Raw genomic sequence first — 21,088 nt, 5'->3', positions numbered from 1 at the left:
TTGTTCAACAACTACAAGCAAAAGCTCCCTTCTGTCGTCTATATGATGTTTGCTTCGATTAAATTGCATCACTTTTATTTCAACTACGAACGAAGACGGCCACACATTTTACGATAAAGATTTATCCTGCAATTTTCGAGAAAGATTTATTCAAATAAGATAAAGTTCAGATCGATTAAAGCCAAGTGAAGCGAGTGATAAAAATCGTGAAGAATAGGTGAAAGAATCGCGCAAATAATCTTCCTAGGCAGTTTCCGTGTTTAATTCAAAGTATGGAAGAAAATTCAGAAGCACAACTGGAATAGGAGTTCGATCATATTACTATTTTAATCAAGATCCTGATACAAGGAAGCATACTAGCGGCTTATTTTGTGTTCTGTGAAGTGGACCATTAGTGGTCACTAGATTAAACGAGCAAGACTCTGGTTACACGTACTGTGAACGGTTGTGGAACATTTTACCTCGTGATATTTGGACGTCAGAAGTGAGTGACTAAGTGATCGACGACACAAAGTCATAAATCCCTTGGCAGTGGTAGCTATTTAAACCAAAACGAGATTATCATGCAAGCTATTGTCGGCAACAACAACAACAAGAAAAATATCATTGTCAATAAGCACAAGCGAGCCTTTGGTATCATTATTAAGCACAAGAACATTCGAAAGATTAATAAGGGTTCGTCTATGCGCTCGTTTCCATCGTCGTCATCATCGTTGCAGTATTTTATGTACCCTGGTTTGTGTTGCTGTCCAACTACTACTGTGGGTACGAGAACCTTTATGGATACCATGGGTCGCTTTCATCGCTGTCAGCACCAGACCATGGTAGTCGTCAATAGAATGTAAGTTTTTTCGTGAAATTTCTATACTATTTGCAGCGCAAACGTCGAAAACAAATCGTACAAATCAGTACTAGAATGTAGTAATGGAATTTGCGCCGCAAACAGCAAAAAATGTACCGGTATGTCGACCGCTTTCAAGCAAGGCTACGTTTGACTAGCCAATGGGAGACTAGGTATGACGTCTTTACAGCAGCCAATCAGAAGCCGTCGATGTTGCACAACTAAAAATATTTCTCTGAATGGTGGAGTACTAGCGTCTCGAGGCACCACTTTCGCCTCCCATTCATGTTAGGCCGCTTCACTAACAGTAAACCGATTGTTGTGAGTGGACGTGTTTTAGCTATACGCGTAGGTTCGAAGGAGAATCTTTCTAGAAGTTTGAGTGTTTAAAAAAAAGTGTTTACCGCTAGAGTTTTTAAGTTCAGACAAAGCATTTAGGACCGTTTCGAGTGATTGGTTGATTTTTTTTGTGTGTGGAAGTGCCCACATCTGGTTTCAACAAGAGCAGTCGACCACAATCCAGACCCGAGAGATCCAAAGGAGGACTTTCGTTGAGTACGTATTAAGATCTAGTAATTTCTAGTGTCTGACACTGCTATTAAGTGTATCTAATTTTAAACAATTATCTTGATCCATACACTGTTATTTGAAGAAAAGAAATCGGCGTGACGTCGTTGGCACAGGAAAGTGCAAGGCCGAACAGGAAAAAACACGTTTAGACGCGTCCCGCTAAATAGCACTGATCGGTCATGTGACGTAGTTACACAAACTGTAACGTGTGCTTTCTAAGCACTTGCCAGAAAGGAACAGTATAGTTTTTTGGCAACTTGTCTATAGATTCCGAGAAAAATATGTAGAGCTGACAGGTTTAAACTTTTATTTATATTGTATAGTGGTGTGATCTATACCGAGTTACTGGTGAATTTTAACTTTGCCGACACCTGTAAAAATGTTTTTGAAAACTTATTGGTCTAGATTTCGGTCTAACGATTGGTTTATATAAAAATTCAGTTATTCGATTGGCAGCACATCTGATATTCGTAATATAGATCAGACAGATCTGAGAACGATATTTCAGTTATATTTCCGTGCGTTTTCGCTAGGGGCACTGATGTTTGATTTAAGCCCTTCTCGTAAAATTTTAGTATAAATAATATAATACAAACGCTTGCAAAATGCAAGATTCGAACTGGACAGACTGTTAAATTTTCAACAACAAGTTCAATACCTTTCCTAAACTGGGTGTTTAGTTATCTTTCTACACCGATGTTGTTTTGATCAAATAGTGCAGTGGAAAATTTCCAAACACCGACCCATCCTTCTTCACTATCACAGACAGGCACGCCGAAGGTCGTTTTTTCGTGTAGATACCACCAGCATCAAGTTTGATCGCTCAGCCAAAAAATTCCGCTTGTGCGCGTGTGTATTAATCGGTGAATGACCCAAGTGAGCGTGCAAACCGGGAATGGATGTCAACAATTTATATAATCACCATCTAAGGTCGAATGGGACAAAATATTTAAAATCCCGAAAAACATATCGACCAGTTGCTACACCAGAAATTAATCCATCACGTTTACTGTACCGGTTTGTACCGGCTTCCCCATAATTACGGTAGCTGCTTTCACTATTGTACCTAGTCATCGTTTCGTGGTTTCTATGTATGTACCTATATGCACTTATAATTAGGTGCAATTCTAGCTCGCCGGTATTATGATATATAGCAAGCGAAGAGAGAATAATTACTTTTGCATAACTGAACTGAGAATACGAGTCGATTAAATTAAGTGGTAGTGCTATAGGAAAGCCGGCGGTAGAGGCTATGAAACACGAATGACCTACTTAAATGTCTACATTAAAGACAGTACTAGAATATTAATAATTTAGTTTAATTGAGATACAGTATTCGAATCACTAACAATATTCTTAATTAACATCAATACCAGGTGCAAATAATTACTTAATACAAGAGTGAGCGTTACAGGAAATATTCCTCCCATATTCTGTTAAGCGCTTCGCTTTAAAAATAATCTTGTTAACACATTTGCGATTAAAGGTTGACGTCATTTGCGATTTAAGTTCTAGTACTACAGTGAAAAGATCGATCGCCCGGTCTACCTACGACAAAAAATCCCATCGATATTCACAATGAATCATGTAACTATTTCGAAACGTTCCCATACAGCAATCATTCAGAGCGACGGAAAATTAAAAGCTATCTGCAATCGAGACAGAATGTGGAAGCAAATACCGATAAGGCGAAGGTATACCTTGCGATAACGCTCTATCAGTTGTGCGAGTTCAAATACAATAAGTAATTTCCATGATAGATAGCGCGCCCGATATGGACACACGGTGTATAGAAGGGTGCCTCGTTTTTAAAGGTTCAAAACTGCAGGAATAATACTTACGGATATTTTTAATACGACGCAACTGCTTATGAGATCCTCTCTTCGCTTACTTCCTTTCTTGATAATCTCAGCATAATGCTAACCATTCTTCAGCGAATAGTCAGTTCAGAATTCTTCAGTGAATATCTAAAGATGATGGTTTTACCTGGGAGCAAAGGGTTAAAAATTTAATTTGGAGTGATCATCATGAACTTTTAAAATTAAAAATGCTCACCTAAAATTCGAACATACTGGCAGGTCGTTTTTGTCCGTATTATAGGGTCCTTCTCCTGGATTCTGTGGAACAGCAAGCAATTTTGAGATTTTTTTTTGTGAAAAAATTTGAAAAACATGCGAACTTCTGCTTTTGATGTTTTATTCGTTATTTATCGATAATTAGAAAATGATTTTTTTTAGAAAATTTTCTTCAACAGCTTCACCTGAAAGTAGATATTCAGTTCACTTTAACAATGAAAAAATCCAATAATAATTACAATAATAGTTTAATACTGTCTGATGAGATGTTCGGCTATTTTGACATATGATCCTTGAAGCACATTTTATGACGTAGAATGGGTCCAATCAACATTTCTGTGAAAAATCCGTGGTAATGTGGAAAGTAGCATCGCTTCGGGTCATGTCGACTATGACTGGTGCCAATTTGGTGCTAGTTTCGATTTAACGTCCAACTGACCCCAAGTTGGAGCTAGTTACTGACGTGATGAATTCGAAGCAACAAATCAATAGCATTTGCGCTTTACACAAAAAGTAATTCCTCCTCGAGCAAAATTTCACTCAAGCACTTTTAGTATCGTCTAGAACCAGGGGGACCCTGTAGCTAAGAGGATCATAAAAAAAGAATGCTGTTAGTAGGAAATGGAAATGATCAGGAGCTATGTTTTGTTAGACAATATGATCATAGATCTATATGCACGAAAGTCATTTGAGATCGATTTCCAAAAATTTTAATTGTGCAGCTTGAACTTCACGTTAAGCAGCGAGAAAATATCTTAAAACATACTCAATTGATTTTTTTACAAATATGTTCCACAGAAAAAAACTAATAAAAGGAAAAAAACAAAATGGTCTCGAAAAAAAATTATCGAGCGTAACAAAACAAACGGACGACACAACAATATAGAATATATACGTTAAGAAAATTTGAAATTTTTCTGAGCGGCCTAAAATAAGCATTAACTGTACCGAAAGCTTCAATTTGTATGACAGATACACGAATAGTTTCATGCGCACGTCGTTAATTCCCCTTCCTTGTCAGCATACGACCCACAGATCTTCACTAATGTTCCATCCACCCAAAACGGAACGGACCCAGGTTTCAACCTTAATCGCCGTCAAAATGTATGAGCTGACTGCGGATTGGGTTAGAAATGGCACAAGGTGGCTCGTACCGCAGTTGTTCCTAGGGGGTTCAAGTTCAGTTGCCTGTTTCTGCAAATTTGCCGAAACCAGCGCCTCCCTCATTCATCCACTTTCAAGCTGACTGAAGTTTCTCGCTGAATCACCATCAAAACTGTTCAATTGATATATGTGGACAATTGAAGACTGTAGGCGACATATTACATTTTAAAACATAAGTGAACTTCCTAATCTATGTGCGGTGAAGTTTTGCACGATAATCCCACTAAGAGTTAGCATAAAAACTAAATTCAGTTGGCAAATGATGCCAAATTTGAACTGAAAATAACTGAATGAATGCGCTGCACCGAACGAATGAAAAACGAGACAGCCAACTGAAACATTCGCTTCAGCGCTTAAACACGATACACAAAGCCTGGGAATCAACCTGGATTAGTTTTAAAAAATTTATGCAACTAGCCAAAACCAGCCAGCATTCCGGCTCATTTCTGGTTGAACCTAACTGGGTCTGACTGAGCATATGGGCAGGGATTATGTCTGTCATCTAATATTCTTCTAAAAGTGCAAGATTTATCAACAAACAAATTTAAAATCATTAATAACGCCTCAAGCTTTGAGAGAAGCGTACTTGATGTAAAATTATAAAGTACATGCGAAAGCTGGGCCGCCTAGCGTTAACCACTCAGAAACGAATGCGGTGAATGACCTAAAGCTAACGAAATGAGCTCAGATTTGAGATACCGCTTATTAACATTCAATTTAGCGAGGTTCTTAAAATTAATCAATATTCGTGCCAGTCTACTACTATACATAGGTATTATATCGGTAGGACATCTTGGCACATAGCCAACCGTCTTGTTACTTTCTGTTTTAGTACTTACCCGTTCGAGAGAAGAAGCAAAACACCCGGTAATGATGATGTTGCAGAAAGCGACTACGAAATGCGCCACCCAACGTCGTGACTCAGCAAATTTTCTCTTTCAGTTACGGCGTCATTCCGCTGGTCATTATAATACCCCATATTTGATGAGCGACAAAGAGCAATCGCTGAATAGATCAGTTAGGTACTAATACATCGCGATAAGTGTGTATGTTAACGATGCTAACGTGCCGATGGCGGTAGTGAAACTTTTGGTGTCTATTCAGTTTCACTAAGATTCGTTGCCAATGCGATTTTTTTGCTAACTCTGCCATTATTACCTAGTCGTGGATTGCGTTATGTACAAAACAAAAAGATGTTACTAAATCACTGTAATTATTATTGTTTATAGAGGTTTATAATTCATCAGCCACATTACGATGACTCTGTAGGGGAAATGGTGGTAAAATGAGCTATTCAAACCAAAAATCAACTATTAGAATAATGATATTTGTCTAGTACCCTTTTTTGTTTGTAGCGCAACTGAGTAAGGTTCTAACCTCAGCTGCTGTCAAAATATATTAACTGACAACGGTTGGGGATTTCAACCTTACCCAACAAAAACGGCATAAATGATTGTTAACCAAGCTAAATACAAAAGACGATGATGGATAGCAAATGATGGAATGTTGGATGGATGTTTGATCAGTTTCAATATAACTTGTTGGTGTCATGTCAACGGATAACGTGACAGTTATGCGTCTGAGTTACATTCATTCGATCAGATGCATTCATTCGAAAGATCAGTATAATGAATAATTCTTTCTGGTTGTTCGCCTATCAATTCCAGCTGAACAGTTTGTCAGTAAAAACAATTTCATGGGGTTTCACTGTATTTCGACATTTTGAAAAGGTCTACTACGTTGAAGTCTAAGAGAAGAGAAAACAATCGCGAGCTAATTTCATCCAGTCTTAACATCAACATAGGTTAAGGTTGCACAGAGAACTGTAACAACATTCTACATACGCTGATTGATTTTTATGAAGATCTGACATACGGTGTGGAAAAAAAACGGCTTTTTTCGTTTGCGAATTTTGCGCATTCTCTGTGCAACCTTAAAAGGGTATAATACGTCACACCGGGCTAAAGTGTCCCTTTTCTATTCCAAGGACCATAGAATTATATGAAGCGTAAAAATAACTGATAACGGTATCATTTCAAGAAATTAACGTAGTAACTTATTTTGGCATACCTCGTATTCTGCAAAACAACAATATACACAAAGGTTTGCAAAGAGGCATTTCGATACAATTTCCTTCCATATTTCTATAAGCTTTGGAACCAATTAGAAAGAGTCAATTTTAGTAGAACCATTTTGAGTTAATACTAATACTAACTATAATATCAAAGTTCCTATTTCAGTTTATGAAATGAAATTATGTGTGCATGCAGAATTATTCCTGTTTTCACAACAGCTCATCACCGGACAAAATGCCCCACTTAGTTTTGGATGGTATTGCCTATTATTAGCACTATTTTTATTAGGATATGTTTAGGAAAGAAGTAAATGGGAACTAATTTGTAACTGATATAGTAATTAATTAGAGCAATTGATGCGAAGATCACAGTATCCAACGTTGAAATATAGCCATTTTTGCTCAAGGGGAGCGTATTAGACCCGTTTACCCTAGAACCTGCTCCAGATTGATCATTTTACCAATCAAGAACGTTAATATTGACAAAAGGGTTAAATACCAGTACTGTTCTATACTGACGAGCGGAATGGTGACCTTCGGGTTTGATAGATCTCGTAATCAATTTTCAGGGTACAGGATCATTCTGAAGCTAGGTAATACCAAACGAGGGCTGAGAGTAACAAGGGGCTTCTTATTGGGTTATAGTCAAGTCAAACCCAAGACGGCTAGGGTGCACAGTTTGGAAAAGGACTCTCACTCATTTAAAAAAAGTGCAAAAGTGAGGTCAAAAAATGAATTCTTCTCGCTGACTCAATTTTAAGTTTTGTATGAAAATGTCTAAATTTGAGTACTTTTCCCACTAAAACAAAATACAAAAAAATCATAGAGGTAGAGATTCGTCGGTATTTAAAATATAATTTACCTGAACCTCCCGGTACCAATGTGTTGTTTGGACATCAGGTTGGACATTAATTGCGGGAGTTTTTCGCTACTCAGGTAGCATGCAGATATTATCATCACGTATTTTAACGGCAGAATCTGAAAAAAAAGTCAAAAGGAATTAGAATAAAGCAACAAAAAAATCTCGGCGGAACTTACCTGTTAGTTATCTTGAATGTTACCGCGTTAACTCCATCACAACAAGTTAAAGTTTTTGGTCGACATCTGACTCCATGCACCTGTTGAAAGTATTTTTTTCGAGCAAAACTTGAAAACTTAACTTTACTAAAGCTAAATCCGATGTTTAACAAATGAGACAATCTAGGTTGATTCAAGAATTTGAGTACTGAGAACTCAAAATTTTAGTAGTTTTGAATGAGAGTGTGAAGTCTTTAGCATGAGAAAATGAATAGGCGGATAAGAACACGAAAAGGACTATAAGCGTAATGTCAAATTCTCTGAAGTCGGATGCATTTGGAATCTGAACACCTTAAACCAGGTGTTTCTCGGGATGGATTTGACACAAGTAAAATGTTAATGCGTTGCGTTGCGTTGCGTAAGCACGGTATACTTCGTAGATTGCAGACTGATGACTCTCATTTCCAGCCAGGCTACTTGAGGAGCATTGTTTGAGAATAAAATCCAGTCCAAGCGAGAATTTCGCCTGAGAGCCACCATTGCGGGCCACGACCATCTTTACCGTAACTTGGGATGAGAAAGGAAGTGTTGATGAGCATGAGCATGATGACCGTACAATTCGTAGTTGCTACTCCGTGATTGACCAGAACAAGCGAAATTGCACAGAGAATCAACGAATGGGGCCTGGGAGTAGCTATCCATCCTCAATGTGCAAGTTTCGAGAGTTCTATACTTTAAAATGAAAATAACGGTGCCGGCCACGTCCTTACAGTCATCGGGAAAGGAAGGGAATGTTAGTGTAGCAAACGTTGTTATGGAGACCGTGTATACCTCTGCATCTCCACGTTTGCCACGGGAAGGAGTTTTTGTTAGTAGGGTGGGGTATAGAGTTAGACAAAATCTGGATTCACCTTGATAAGTGATACGATTCATGTCATTCTCAAAATTGTTATCATGTGTTTATTGATCTGGGCAGCCGGCTGCCGAGAATTCATGGTAGATTTATCGTTTATTTAATTAATTCGGAAGTGCTCGGTTTGTAAAAAATACAACTTCAACTCCGGACAGCCGACCGTCGGGAGTGTTGCTTATATTTAATTGAATCAACCGTCAATGATTTTATTAATCCGTGTTTCTGCAGTCCGGCGAAACACGACATTCCAAGAAAAATACGATATAATAAAAATCGATTATCTCTACCACCATTGGTATTTATTATTATAAGAAATGAAATGATAGTTATGTATTAGTTTCGATCTCCATAAATAATTTGATAGGAAGTGAACTCATATATTATCATTATTCGCGCGCGTTGTTAGACTTACTGAAGTGGATTCTGAATGCTATAAAAACAGTACTACCTAAGTACCTAAAACGGCCGACTTTATATGTCGAACATACAACGGATGATGCGCGCGTGTTTCTATACTAACAACTACAACAAGATTATAAAAATGGAAAGAAACTAACTTACTAATACAAACCACAATATGCCAACATCAATTCCCTTTGGCGGTAATATACGAGCTTCAACACAACCATACTTATGACGAAACATGGTTAACATGTCAATCAGTAATATACTGCGTTCACCATTCAGTATATAAAAGCACTCAACGCAATGAGAACAACTATTATAATGAACGTAATCCAACCGACCAAAAGCAAACCAATGAACATGACAGTCGCAAATTTGTAACTGGGTCCTGATCCCTTTCACGAATTCAACTCTCAACCCTCGCTTACGATTCAACAGTCATCACTCCATTCAAACAAGACCATGCGTACTCCCCACTTACATCAAACGCCCTGCGAATAAGTTCCTTAGTCAGTCCAACAAACACCAAATAAACAAAAAATCAATCCGCTCAGTCCAAACAAATGCCAACCCAACTGCCATCATCCGGCGAACACGCGTTCTCCCACAACGCCCCCAAATCAACGAACACCCAACACCACATACGACAAGGCACGCACAATCTTGAAAACAACAACCATCATCCGCTTATAAAACAAAATCGGAAAAAACGGTTGCACAACCAAGGCGTCTCATTGTCAAAGGAAGCATTGTCGATGAATCATCTCATAATAAAGGTGATAAAAGACAAAAAAGAACAACAATAGTTGATCGCCTCCGCATACTAAACAAACGTGATAACAAAACATTTGTTTTTCGCGCCGACATCATTGAAGGAAATTGGCAACTGGATTCCGATCTCTCCCACGAACTATCAATTCTCAAGCATACATGGCTGAAGCAATCATCCCACTCAGGCCAGACTATGCACCTTCCGTGTGCACATTTAATGCCTTGGGGACCAGTTCTATAATTGGTCAAACATAGAAACTAGTTCGCTCAATCCAAAGAAACGTCGACCCGATCGACATCACCCGCGGACACGCGTTCTCTCACAATGCAAATTAATTCACTAATGTCGTTTTTGCTTGAAGCGAAACTGAGTCAGTCTCCAGCCCCAACCGCTGTCAAAATGTATGAACTGACAGCGGCTGGGGTCAGAACCCGACTCAGCCCCGGGTTCAAGCGAAAACGCCACAACATTCGAAACTACATACGACTTAACATGTGCATTTCTGAAGATAACAAAACGAAGACTACCATTTATCCACAATTAAAGCAGAACGGAAAAAATAGTTGCAAAACCAAGTAAGATCTTTGTAATTATAGTTTATAAAGTGCACAATGATGGGATGAGAAAGGAAGTGTTGATGTGGTACTTACTTAACGGAAGGCCCCGACTCAGTGACACTCCCATAAGTACCACGGATTGGGTAGTGGGTGGGTTGTTAGTCAGGATTCGCTTCAAGCAAGCGATGCGACTGAGAATATACTTTCGTGCATAAGATGTTTGAATAGTTTATTGACTGAAGGATACGTAAATGTTCTAGGCGTTTAAACTCTGGGTAATCGTCTATCGAAATTTTTTCATCGAACACAACTTGAGCTCCGAACAGCCGGCTGTCGGGAGTGTGGTCGACAATTTAAAATGGACCGCAAACAATGAGTTTAAAAGTGGTATTGTGGAACATTCATAAATTATGTCACGCAAAGATTACCCAACACTAACTAAGTCTCTGTCATATTACCACGTTATTTTTATCCTTGGTCTAATACGAATCAAATAATTTTAGTTTTTCCTTCATTTTGTAGTAGCACATTAATGTCGCTACTTGCAAAAGTGTTCATGTTCCACGGAATTTCCTTATACATGGCGCAATCGTGCGTAAAACGGCCGATTGCGTCAAAGCACATGACGTGCTTCCCTCCCATTTATGTCACAATTACTTATATCTCTTCCTCCTAATAGCGTGGCAGAATTTATAAATCGTCCTTAAGCATATTGTGATCCCGTAACTTGAAATTTTCCACCTCGTTCGAGTAAATGCTGCGTTCCTAAACGATATTAATGATGCACGAATCAAACACCCCCCGTTTCCAAACAGTACGTACTTATTCTCAGCTCAGTATAATTAACTGATGAGTTAATGGACTAAAAGTAAACCATTATATATGACCATAAAAAAAATTTTATGTTGAAATGATTGCCGCAAATTGGTAATTAGATTTGAATTGATCTTGCGAATTGTCAATTCTCCACCCTCATACATAATTCAAAATTCATACACTCAGACAAGACCATGCGTATTTCCCACACGCATTAAAGACCCAGTGGATTCGTTACCTAGTTGGTCAAATAAACACTAAACAAACAAATAACTTAGTTTGCTCAGTCTAAAGAAATGTCAGCTCGATTAGCATCAACCGGCGGATACGTGTTCCCTTACAATGCCATCAAATGAAAGTACATTTAAAATTACATACGACAAAATATGCGCAATTCAGAATATAACGAAATGAAGATTGCTTAATTATTTGCATTTAAAAAAAGACCGGAAAAATTAGTTGCATAAACAAGGTGGTTCATTTTCAAAGATAGCACTGCTTATGAATCACTTTATAAAATAGGTGATAAGGGACGCGGACGAAAATAGCTGACCACCGCCGATTTGACACAAGTAAAATGTTATTGAGTAATAACTAATAAGGAAGGTATTCCAAATCGGGCCAACGCTTCACTAGACCTCTGTGAGCATTAAAAAAATATAGTCGGTAAGCAAAGCAGTAACATAAAAAAAATACTGCCCCCAGTACAGTCACCAGACGCGAGCGGTACAGCTTCTCTTTCCTTATTTCACACTTTTTAATATTTTTAAGCTATTCAATATTTTTAATCACAAACGACGACAATGAATGCGGTTCGTTTACGCTACGACCGGCATCAACGCTTTCGTGTACGAGCCTCTCCCATTGACTATGCAGAGAAAAGTGTACAAAGCGAGAGAACAAACTTTACTACGCCACACTCTCACCGAGCAGTCGGAGTACAGCAGCAAAACAAAAATGTATTCTACTGCTGTACGGGAAAATGCACTCGGTTTGGCTACCATTCTGGCAAGAGCTGTAGTGATGCATCGCTGTAGCGGGCTGTACGGCTTGTACAAATGTAAATATACCGAAAAAATGTAGTTTACCAGTACCGTTGGCATCCCTGCTCGCAGTAATGGCAGCTGGCTAGATCCGGCCAAAACATAATTGAACAACAGCACTCCATGAAAGGTGAAATTCGCCCATTCTTCCGATCCGTCAGAAAATCGTTGGTTTTTAATCTGCCAGGAACCGTGCCGCGAGCTGGAGCCTTGTAGAATTAGAGACCCGAAATTCCTTTCTAGGGGCCAGAAAAAGTTTCGAAACTGTATAGAACTTTGGACGAAATCGAGAAGTCGGTAAAATCGGATCATTGCTAAAATCGGACTGTTAACAGCGTAGTCAGTGTTGCGCATTTCGGTCTGCAGCAATGTTTGAAGATGAAGAACACGAGTTGATACGTAGAGGTCAATCTGTGACAGGAGATCGACAACATCATATTTAGCCAGAAGAAGATTAGACGCGAAGATTGTCTGCGACGCGCGTCTACGATATTCTAAAGTATGTAGTTCTAATAAGAGACAACGGTCTTCGTATGGCGACAGTTTCAACGGATCATTCCAAGGCAATTTACGTAACGCATATTGGATGAATCTGCGCTAGACTGCTTCAATTCTTTAGTTCCATTGCATGATGGGGGCACAAGACGATATTTGCAAATTCCAACTGTCAATGCACCAGTGAACAAAAAGGATTCCAAAATTCTTTGCAAATTTCGATCATAAAACCAGTAGACTATTAGCTTTGTCAATGTTCGTTGGGTATAGCGTAAGCCTTTCATCTAGATTGACGCTGAAATCTCATGTAGTCAACGTGTTGCAACTGAATTCCAGCAACATCCACACATCAAAACGAAAACCGTAACATTCACGAACAGTGGAAACAGATGCGGACCAAGCATACTACCTTGAGGAACTCCCGAATGGTTTGAGAAGCATGAAGCTAACGTTAACAGTATCTAGTGGTTAATAGTGTCAAACACAGCCTTAAGATCTGTGTAGATTGTGTCCATCTGGAGTTTTTTGGACGAGGTTCATCTCAACCGATCGACCGGGGTAGAAACTGTGCTGACAAGTGCTAATGTAGTATCCGCAAGCTGAGAACAGACTTTCAGAGAAGTTATTCCACGACAGTTATAGATGTTGCGTTTGTCATCTTGTTGTACACCGGAAACATCACCGAACACTTTCATTCGTCAGGAGATGTTTGCTGCGGAACTGACCTTGAAAAGTTGGGCTTATGAGATCGCTGAATTATCGGAACATTTTCTCAGAACAGCTGAGGGCACTTACTCCTGGAGCATAAGACGATACAGTTTTCCGAATGACAAAGAGAACCGATTATCCTGAAATAGGGTATACATCCATATCAACGGCATCAACGGGAACATCAAGAGCTATGTTTTCGAACTCGATAGCAGATGGCGCATCAGTCGTGGAGACACTCTAGATGTAACTGGCAAATAGTGAGCATTTTGCCGCAGTCGTAGTCACTACTTCGTTATTGTTAATAATTCTAGACGGAAGACCAGCTTCTTTTCTCTTCGTAATAACGAATGGCCAGTAGACCTGCGGAATTCGTCGTTGGATGCGGTTCACATATCGTTTGTACAGCAGTTTAATGTAACTGCGGTACTCATTACTGGCTATCACAAAGAAGCTCTAGAAAAGAGGACAGCGTCGATTTGTGTATTCACGTAGAGCTTTTGCACGAATATATTTTAGATTCCGAAGCATGGAGTTAGTGCTGGGAGATTTTTTAGGATGTTGGCATTTTAGCACGGATGCTCAACACAGTCAAACTGTAGTCTGTTGTACAGGTCAACGGCAGCATCTACAATTCACTTGATCATGTAGTACACTCCAGTCGTTCAGCAACAGAGAGCAGCTTTCGCAAAGGTTTCACTATCGACCAAGACACATCTAGCGAGTTGAGTTAGCACCTGGTCGTATAGTTTACGGGCTAGGATTCTGGCCACTGTGTGTTGTTTCAGGCTTCGGTTGGGTTATTTACTTCCTCGGTAACATGTATAACCATCTCGGAGATGGATTCGCCACACAGGAAAGCGAGTAGCATTTAGTTTTTTTCATAAAATCCCATTCCTAGATGTTGGAATCGGTCTTTTTCCGAATGACCTTCAACCACAGTTGATGAGGAACGGTTCACTACGATGCTTGATTTGCACTTTGCGGAGAATTGTGAGATTCCTTGTAATTTTTTAAATTTTACTCTAGCTACAACACTTTTAGACTAATCCAGCAGTTATATCAGAATTTAGGCTGCCGCCGATAGATTTTAAAAAGAACTGTGCACAATTATTTATATTTTCTTTTCTTGCATGATGAATATCTTGAAACCACGTTAATTTAAAACTGAGAATACAAAAATCGAGTGGAGCTGTTTACAAACAACAAAACGCCTTATAAATTTATACATTTCTCTAGGAACTCTTGCTTACACCACATTCTTTTTTATGAAGAAAATGCAGCTGCAGATCCCCAGCCAGATCACCAGTTTCAACTATTTCTTTATTACGCCTAACTGATGCAAATAATCTCTTATTTCTTTTCAGGTTGAGGGCCCAAAACTCTCAGCTCATCCATTGGTGAAGCCTAAAGCGTTAAAATTTCATTACAACTCAACGGAGAATACATTGTAAGCCGAGACTAGCAACTGTGCAGAAACCAAGCGAATCCTAACACTCCCTTTTTTTCTCTTTACTTTTCCCCACCATGCTCCACGATAGTCTCTTTCACCATGGCACAGGCAGCCGGAATCGAAAGCGAGTCCCGTTCGTGGCGAGATATTCAGCTTTCCAGTGTACCAACTAGAGCAAGGACAGCAACAAACAAGCGTACAGTCGCAGTTCGACGCCTCCTTATTTTACCGAGAACTGACACAAACGGACAACAGCTCAAAAAATTCAAGATTATCAAGCTATCAGCACGACCAACAGCAACAGCAGCAGGCAAGCACGACAGTCTCGATCGGAAGTGGTGTTGTGTTCGGAGAACCCATTTGGACGAACACAACTATCACGGAGCACAGTACTCCGTCGTTTCCTTCCCTGGTCCAGTGGCCAAACTGCAGCATGTTTATGGGCGCTACGGAGCTTTGGCCGAGTGGCTTCAGCAACGGAAGTTATACAATAGGTGAACAGCTCAATACACCGAGACCGGAAGACGTCTGCGGATTTGAGTATGGAAGTTTCGGAGGACTCGGAGCGTCCGAAGCGAAAGTTAATCTAGCAAACGTATTTAGTACCAGCAGCATCACTGACAGAAGCGAAGAGGATTACAATAATAACGACAACAATAGCAGAAACAGCATCAAAATGCACGACAAGAAGTGTAACAAAAACCGAAATCCAATGACACCGCCATCGTCCAACCGGGAGGAATCGACCCTCTCGCCAGGGTTCAACTCTTGGGAGTTTGAACCCTGCTTCGAGGAGGTGATTCTTAGTCCAGCGAGCTTTATCAACACCCCAATCCACAGTGTGGCCTCTCCGGACAGCAGTTCGGGCGATATGGAACGTAAACCTGACGAATTGGAAACTTGTGTCGATTTCATATTCTCACCTAGTACGGTCATCGACGGGAACGAAGAGAGCGAGCACAGCATTCCGCTGCATGAGGAAATCGAACAACTTTCAAATTCATTCTACTGTAAATCTAACAGTCTAGTTTCGGTGAATTCCAACTCCGCCAACGGAGAGGAAATCGTATCGCCCAGTTTTCTTAAACTACTGCAGGAGGAAGCTAGCCTTCCTCCTGCAGCGGTACTTGTTGCACAAACAACGACGGAGCCCACGGCGATTGAGGCTTTGCTGGAAACAACCCACCCCTCGATAGCCAACTCATTCTTCAGTGATGCTGATGAAGACGACGATGATGACGAACTAAATGTGAAGCGGAAGAAAAATAAGCAGGACGAGCCAAGTCCAGTTGCAGCAGCGAGGTCGCAGGCAGCACTTCAGATCGTCGACAGTAAAGACGAATCTATTGATGTTATTAAAACGCAAACGCAGCTAGAACACAACTATACTATTAAGCTACCATTTGACGGCAAGAGCCAAGATTTATTGATAAATACTACTACGGTGAAGGAAGCAAGTCTATCGCAAAGAGGAGCGCCAATAGCACAATCAAAACAACAGTCGCCAACCATTAAGAGGGACAAACCACAGGGAAAGGGTAGCAGGATGACCGAGGATAGCCCACGGCGGAAAATACCGAAACTGAAGCTTAAAATCGGAAATCCACCGCCGGAGGTTGTGAAGAATGACGATCTGAGCACTTTGACAACATCGCACATGGTCATTCACACTCCGGAACTGACCAACGATTTGCTCGATCTGGAGGCGGAAAATTTGAAGCAAGAAAGTGAAGAATTCGATCTACTCACGTACATCACTTCGGGAACGGTGAGTTTCAAAGGGGCGATTCACAATCAGAGTATCTTACTTTCATACCAGTTCATGATAATCGCCCTTGTTCTGCGCAGCATGTGACGCGAGTCTACTAATCTAATTACACTCTACGTGACTTTCCTCATCCAATTCTGAAGAGTCAGTCGGATGCCGTGGGTACCCGTTTAATGGCAATAGGGAATTTCCCCTTATTCCAGTCGACCCTCAGAATCCGGCGAGGAAAGTCACGTCAAGTGAAGCGATATTAGTGGCCTCCCGTGACACACTACGCACAAAAAGGGTGAAAGACCCCAAGAAGATTTTGTCCTATCCTGCTACAATTATGCGCAATAACATAGATAGTCTTGAACCGAGCATCAACCTGGGTTACCAATGAATTATCCCAACTATTGGACAGGTACGGTCGTCGAAATTCGTATCGGCGCCGTCTACCTGCTCATTCGGGTAATCGTATAGATCTATCAGATTAAAATATTCCTTCGGGACACTCTTCATCTTCAAGTTCCTGAACTCAACAACTGTCTCGTTGAATAGTGTTCCTAAAACTTACTTTCAAGTCTAACATCTTAAAACTAAGAGCTTAACCATAGGATCCTTTCTCAACTCGAACAACATCTTGCCTAGATGGGCGTGCCGGGTTTTTACCATATTGTTTGCTTTATTTCTGAGTCGAACCTCGACAATCAATACATCGCTCTGATTTTTTTCCAGTCGAATCCTGAGTGTCTCCTTCTTAAGTTCCTCTTTCTTCCGTATGTTTGCTTTTCGGATAACGACAGTGCGCCAACCGCTTGTTCTTTTTTGCCACAAATGGCCTTATTGGTCAATCATTGCCTTTTTACTCTCCTCTTCCTCTCCAGGCATCTCCTTTTTATCTATGATCGTGAACTTCGGGTGCCCATCGGCGTCAGTTCGGCTGTCATTACTTTCAAGCTGGACGCAGTCAGAGTCTTTTCAATATTCATTGCTCGCGTTCTCGCTGTAATGTATTCTCGTTCAAAAGTATTCATGGTGGATTTGAAGGCACGTCACTAGTAGTTTGATCCTAGTGTCAGAGTCGAAAAATGTTTTTTCATTTACCAAAATCAGGCGAAAATGTCCGGAGAGTGACGCAACTTTCCAAACTATCAGAACATTGCGAAAACGAAAATGAGGCAGCGGCCTAAGACAAAGCATGCGTGTAAATTCAATTTCATTATTTCCTCCGCACACTCGTTTTCGTTGATATTGAGAGCGACATTAGTCCCTTCGATATTGAACATACGATATTTACTTGTCGTTGTTCGATTTCGTGGAATTACGAGCTAGCGATAATATTGGACGATTGAAGCACTTTTGCTGTGCATATTTCCCGTGTTTGCGGCGTTCTAGTTGCAGTTTGCTATAATTGCAATTAATGAAAATTAAAATGAGAATGAAAATTGCTGATGTAAAATTAAAACCTTCCTAGTGTAAACATGGTTCTTATTGTTACTGAATTTGTAGAACTCGCCCATCTTTTTATTAAACTCCTTTGTGTTACATACAAAGTTGAATATTGTAAACAAATTGAGTCAACAATTGCAAGCGCCAAGTTCAATGAGTAACGTTCATGATGAATGCGATAACACGTTTCTAATACAACTGATTGGAAATATCTGATTTACTATCTGGGCGCATCTGTCCTTTATATTTTTTTCTACCCATCCGAAACATCTTCGATGTGCTTTATAAGTCATTTCATTGAATTCTCATATAGAGTGAATAAATTAAACAAATTTTCCTGGTATATCTAATCCGTCGGCTTTCTAAGTGTCAACTTTCTTCCTGTTTAGAAACTACCCCTTTCAACCAAAAAAACACCCCGTCAAGCAGACCCCCTACTAAATCAAATTATTCTCTCTACCCACAGGACTACGACATCATTAGCAAGTCTCCGATCGAAGAAAAACCAATGCTCCCATTCACCGATACGCCGTTCCCGGCCGCACCAGTCCCCGTTTCGCAGCAATCCACCATCTGCGGAACCACCCTCAGTGATTTGTTCAATCCGGCAAAACGCAAACTACCAACCATAACCATCGAAAACCTTGAGGAACTCACGGCATCCACCAATGGCAGCAAGCGTTTCCGTAGCGCCACCTCATCCACCACCTCTTCGGTGTACGGAGACAACACTTCGGAAACGTCCTCGACCCGTCCCCTGAAACGCCGAGGTCGCCCCCCGAAACCGTTGTGTTCGGTTCGGGATCGGTCCGAGTATCAACATCTGAACGAGGTGGACATGCGCTACCGTGAACAGCGTGACAAGAACAATGAAGCTTCCCGCAAATCTCGCATCAACCGCAAGGATCGTGAGCTGAAGCTGGAAAGTGAAGCCCGGGAGCTGAACCGACAGTACGAGGTGCTGGTCAACGAGGAGCGGAAGTTAATCAAGGAGTGTGCCCGGTGGCGGAAGGCCGTAATGCGGTTGGCGCTTCTTTGAAGTGTGCAAAAGTGTGAACTCTACAATTTACCTTTTTCTTTTTGTCAACATACAACCTGTCTCATCAGGGATGGAATAATTTAGTACGAAACCTATGTTAGTGAAAAATATAACAAAAAATGCAAAAAAATATATTTAAAAACGTAAATTTGACAAGCTACAAATAGAATGCAATGCTTTACTCATTTGGCAAACTTTAAATATTAGAAAATGAGGTATTTGACACACATTCTGCATTCAATATGCATAAACACGGAAAGTGTGAATTAATTTTCTGTAAAATATTTTGTTTTAATTATTAATTACAATAAAGAGATCAAATAACACTTTTACTCTTTTATTTAATAACCTTCGACTATTCCATGACATGAGTAAATTAATGAAATTTGAAAATTCATGCACACTGTGTCTAGGGCTGCTGCCACCTCTCCAGATTTAACCCGGAGACTCCGGTTTTTGGGGCGATCTCCGGGCCTTCGGATTTCACTTTGATTTTTCCGGACCAGGTGATACGATAGATAATTTTAACTTTAGGAAAAAATATCCCGCTGTTTGGTAAAGTTGTAACTATATATTCCACTAAGTCGCTCAAAATATTTTAAAAGCATTCTTTTAAACTTCTGTTTATTTCAGCGATCACATCGCTATTGCTAGTTTGTTCTGGCCGGCCGGGCGAATATCATGCTACATTTTTCTCTAGAAACGTTTCCCTTAGCTTGCAATAAAATGAGCTCATATTTTTCTGTGTTAAATTTATATTCACTGTCATTTCGCCCTGTTCCTACTCCTATGTTATAATTTGCACTATTATTTTCTGTCAAGCATTTTTCCTTGACATCTTTTACATGCGTCTCACCCTAGGGGCAGATCACTCTAGAAATGTATAACAAATTTGCATCAAATTAGAAAAAATGCATTTAATTTCCATTTTTGCATCAACTTTGCACTCCCTCGTAGAAAAGTTTGTTTAACAAACGTCCTACGCTGATTCACTTTGTTCGATGTTTGTTGAATGTAGGGCTAATTTTTTGTAGGGTTTTGACGTCTCATGCGCGACGCAAAATACATTACGAATTTCTATTTTCATGGAAAGAAATGCATTTAATTTAGCTGATTTTTAAAAATGCATCACAAGTGATCTGCCCCTAGGTCTCACCACATTGCACATCCCTTCTTCTTTTCGCCACTTACCGAGATATAACGTTCCTCCTGCAGGTCAACAACTCTGCAACCTGCAACGAACGACCTATCACTCCTCCGTTCCGTAATTACTGCATGTCATCTTGGTCGCTTTACGGTTTTCTCAAATCGATTAGATGAAATCTTATCGACCGCCTCAGTATAGACCATTACATGAAACTGTTTAACCTACCTTTTCCAACAGTTCAGAGAACTTGTTCACCTGGACTTAGAAAATGTTTGTCCCACCCAGTACAAGAAACGTGGTTCAAAATTCTAACACTACAAGCTCTCTGAACTGTTTTGAGCCGCATCCTACCAGTTCCCCGCACGTTCAGGGAACACAAGTCCTCTTCCACTGCGAATAGCCAACGTGTGCGTGACATCCCACGAAGTCGGCGTTCTCTTCCTGGCTCCCTGCTGAATATTGTTTCCGTAATTGTTTCTTCCGACATTGGTACAACATGACCAGTCCATTGCAGTCTGCCGTATTTTATCTGTTTAACAATATCCGCAGTATTGTATACTCGGTATAACTCATGATTCGTGCGTCTACGCCACCCTCCATTTTCGCATATCCCGCCGAGTATTGTCCGCAGCACTTTACGCTCGAAGACTCCGAATGCTCTCCCATCTGCCTCCCACAACGTCCACGCTTCGTGGGCATAAAGAGCGACAGGAGAATTTTATCAGTGCGTTGCTGCGACCGTAGTTGGTTCTCCTAAAAAGGTAATCGCAGAAGAGAGTAAGTATGCAGTGTTCGAATGC

General features: G+C 40.3%; 1 protein-coding gene across 1 annotated transcript; it reads left to right on the top strand.

Annotated features, from left to right (window-relative positions):
* Positions 1-563: 563 nt before the first annotated feature.
* Positions 564-19,467, top strand: LOC131676065 (uncharacterized). Its single transcript, XM_058955192.1, has 4 exons — positions 564-841; positions 3,027-3,105; positions 14,992-16,671; positions 18,569-19,467. The coding sequence occupies exons 1-4, from the start codon at positions 564-566 to the stop codon at positions 19,139-19,141; spliced, it is 2,610 nt and encodes an 869-aa protein (XP_058811175.1). The 3' UTR covers positions 19,142-19,467.
* The last annotated feature ends 1,621 nt before the right edge of the window (positions 19,468-21,088 follow it).

The sequence above is a fragment of the Topomyia yanbarensis genome, chromosome 1, assembly GCF_030247195.1.
Source record: "Topomyia yanbarensis strain Yona2022 chromosome 1, ASM3024719v1, whole genome shotgun sequence".
Lineage (NCBI taxonomy): Eukaryota > Metazoa > Arthropoda > Insecta > Diptera > Culicidae > Topomyia > Topomyia yanbarensis.
This window is presented reverse-complemented; position numbering and strand designations above follow the sequence as displayed.

Excerpts from the sequence above, each read along its gene's own strand:
- LOC131676065 (XM_058955192.1), top strand. The coding sequence starts at position 564 with ATGCAAGCTATTGTCGGCAACAACAACAACAAGAAAAATATCATTGTC. Across the intron at positions 3,106-14,991 it reads CAAATACCGATAAGGCGAAG|TCTCTTTCACCATGGCACAG; the intron begins GTATACCTTGCG and ends GCTCCACGATAG. Across the intron at positions 16,672-18,568 it reads CGTACATCACTTCGGGAACG|GACTACGACATCATTAGCAA; the intron begins GTGAGTTTCAAA and ends CTCTACCCACAG.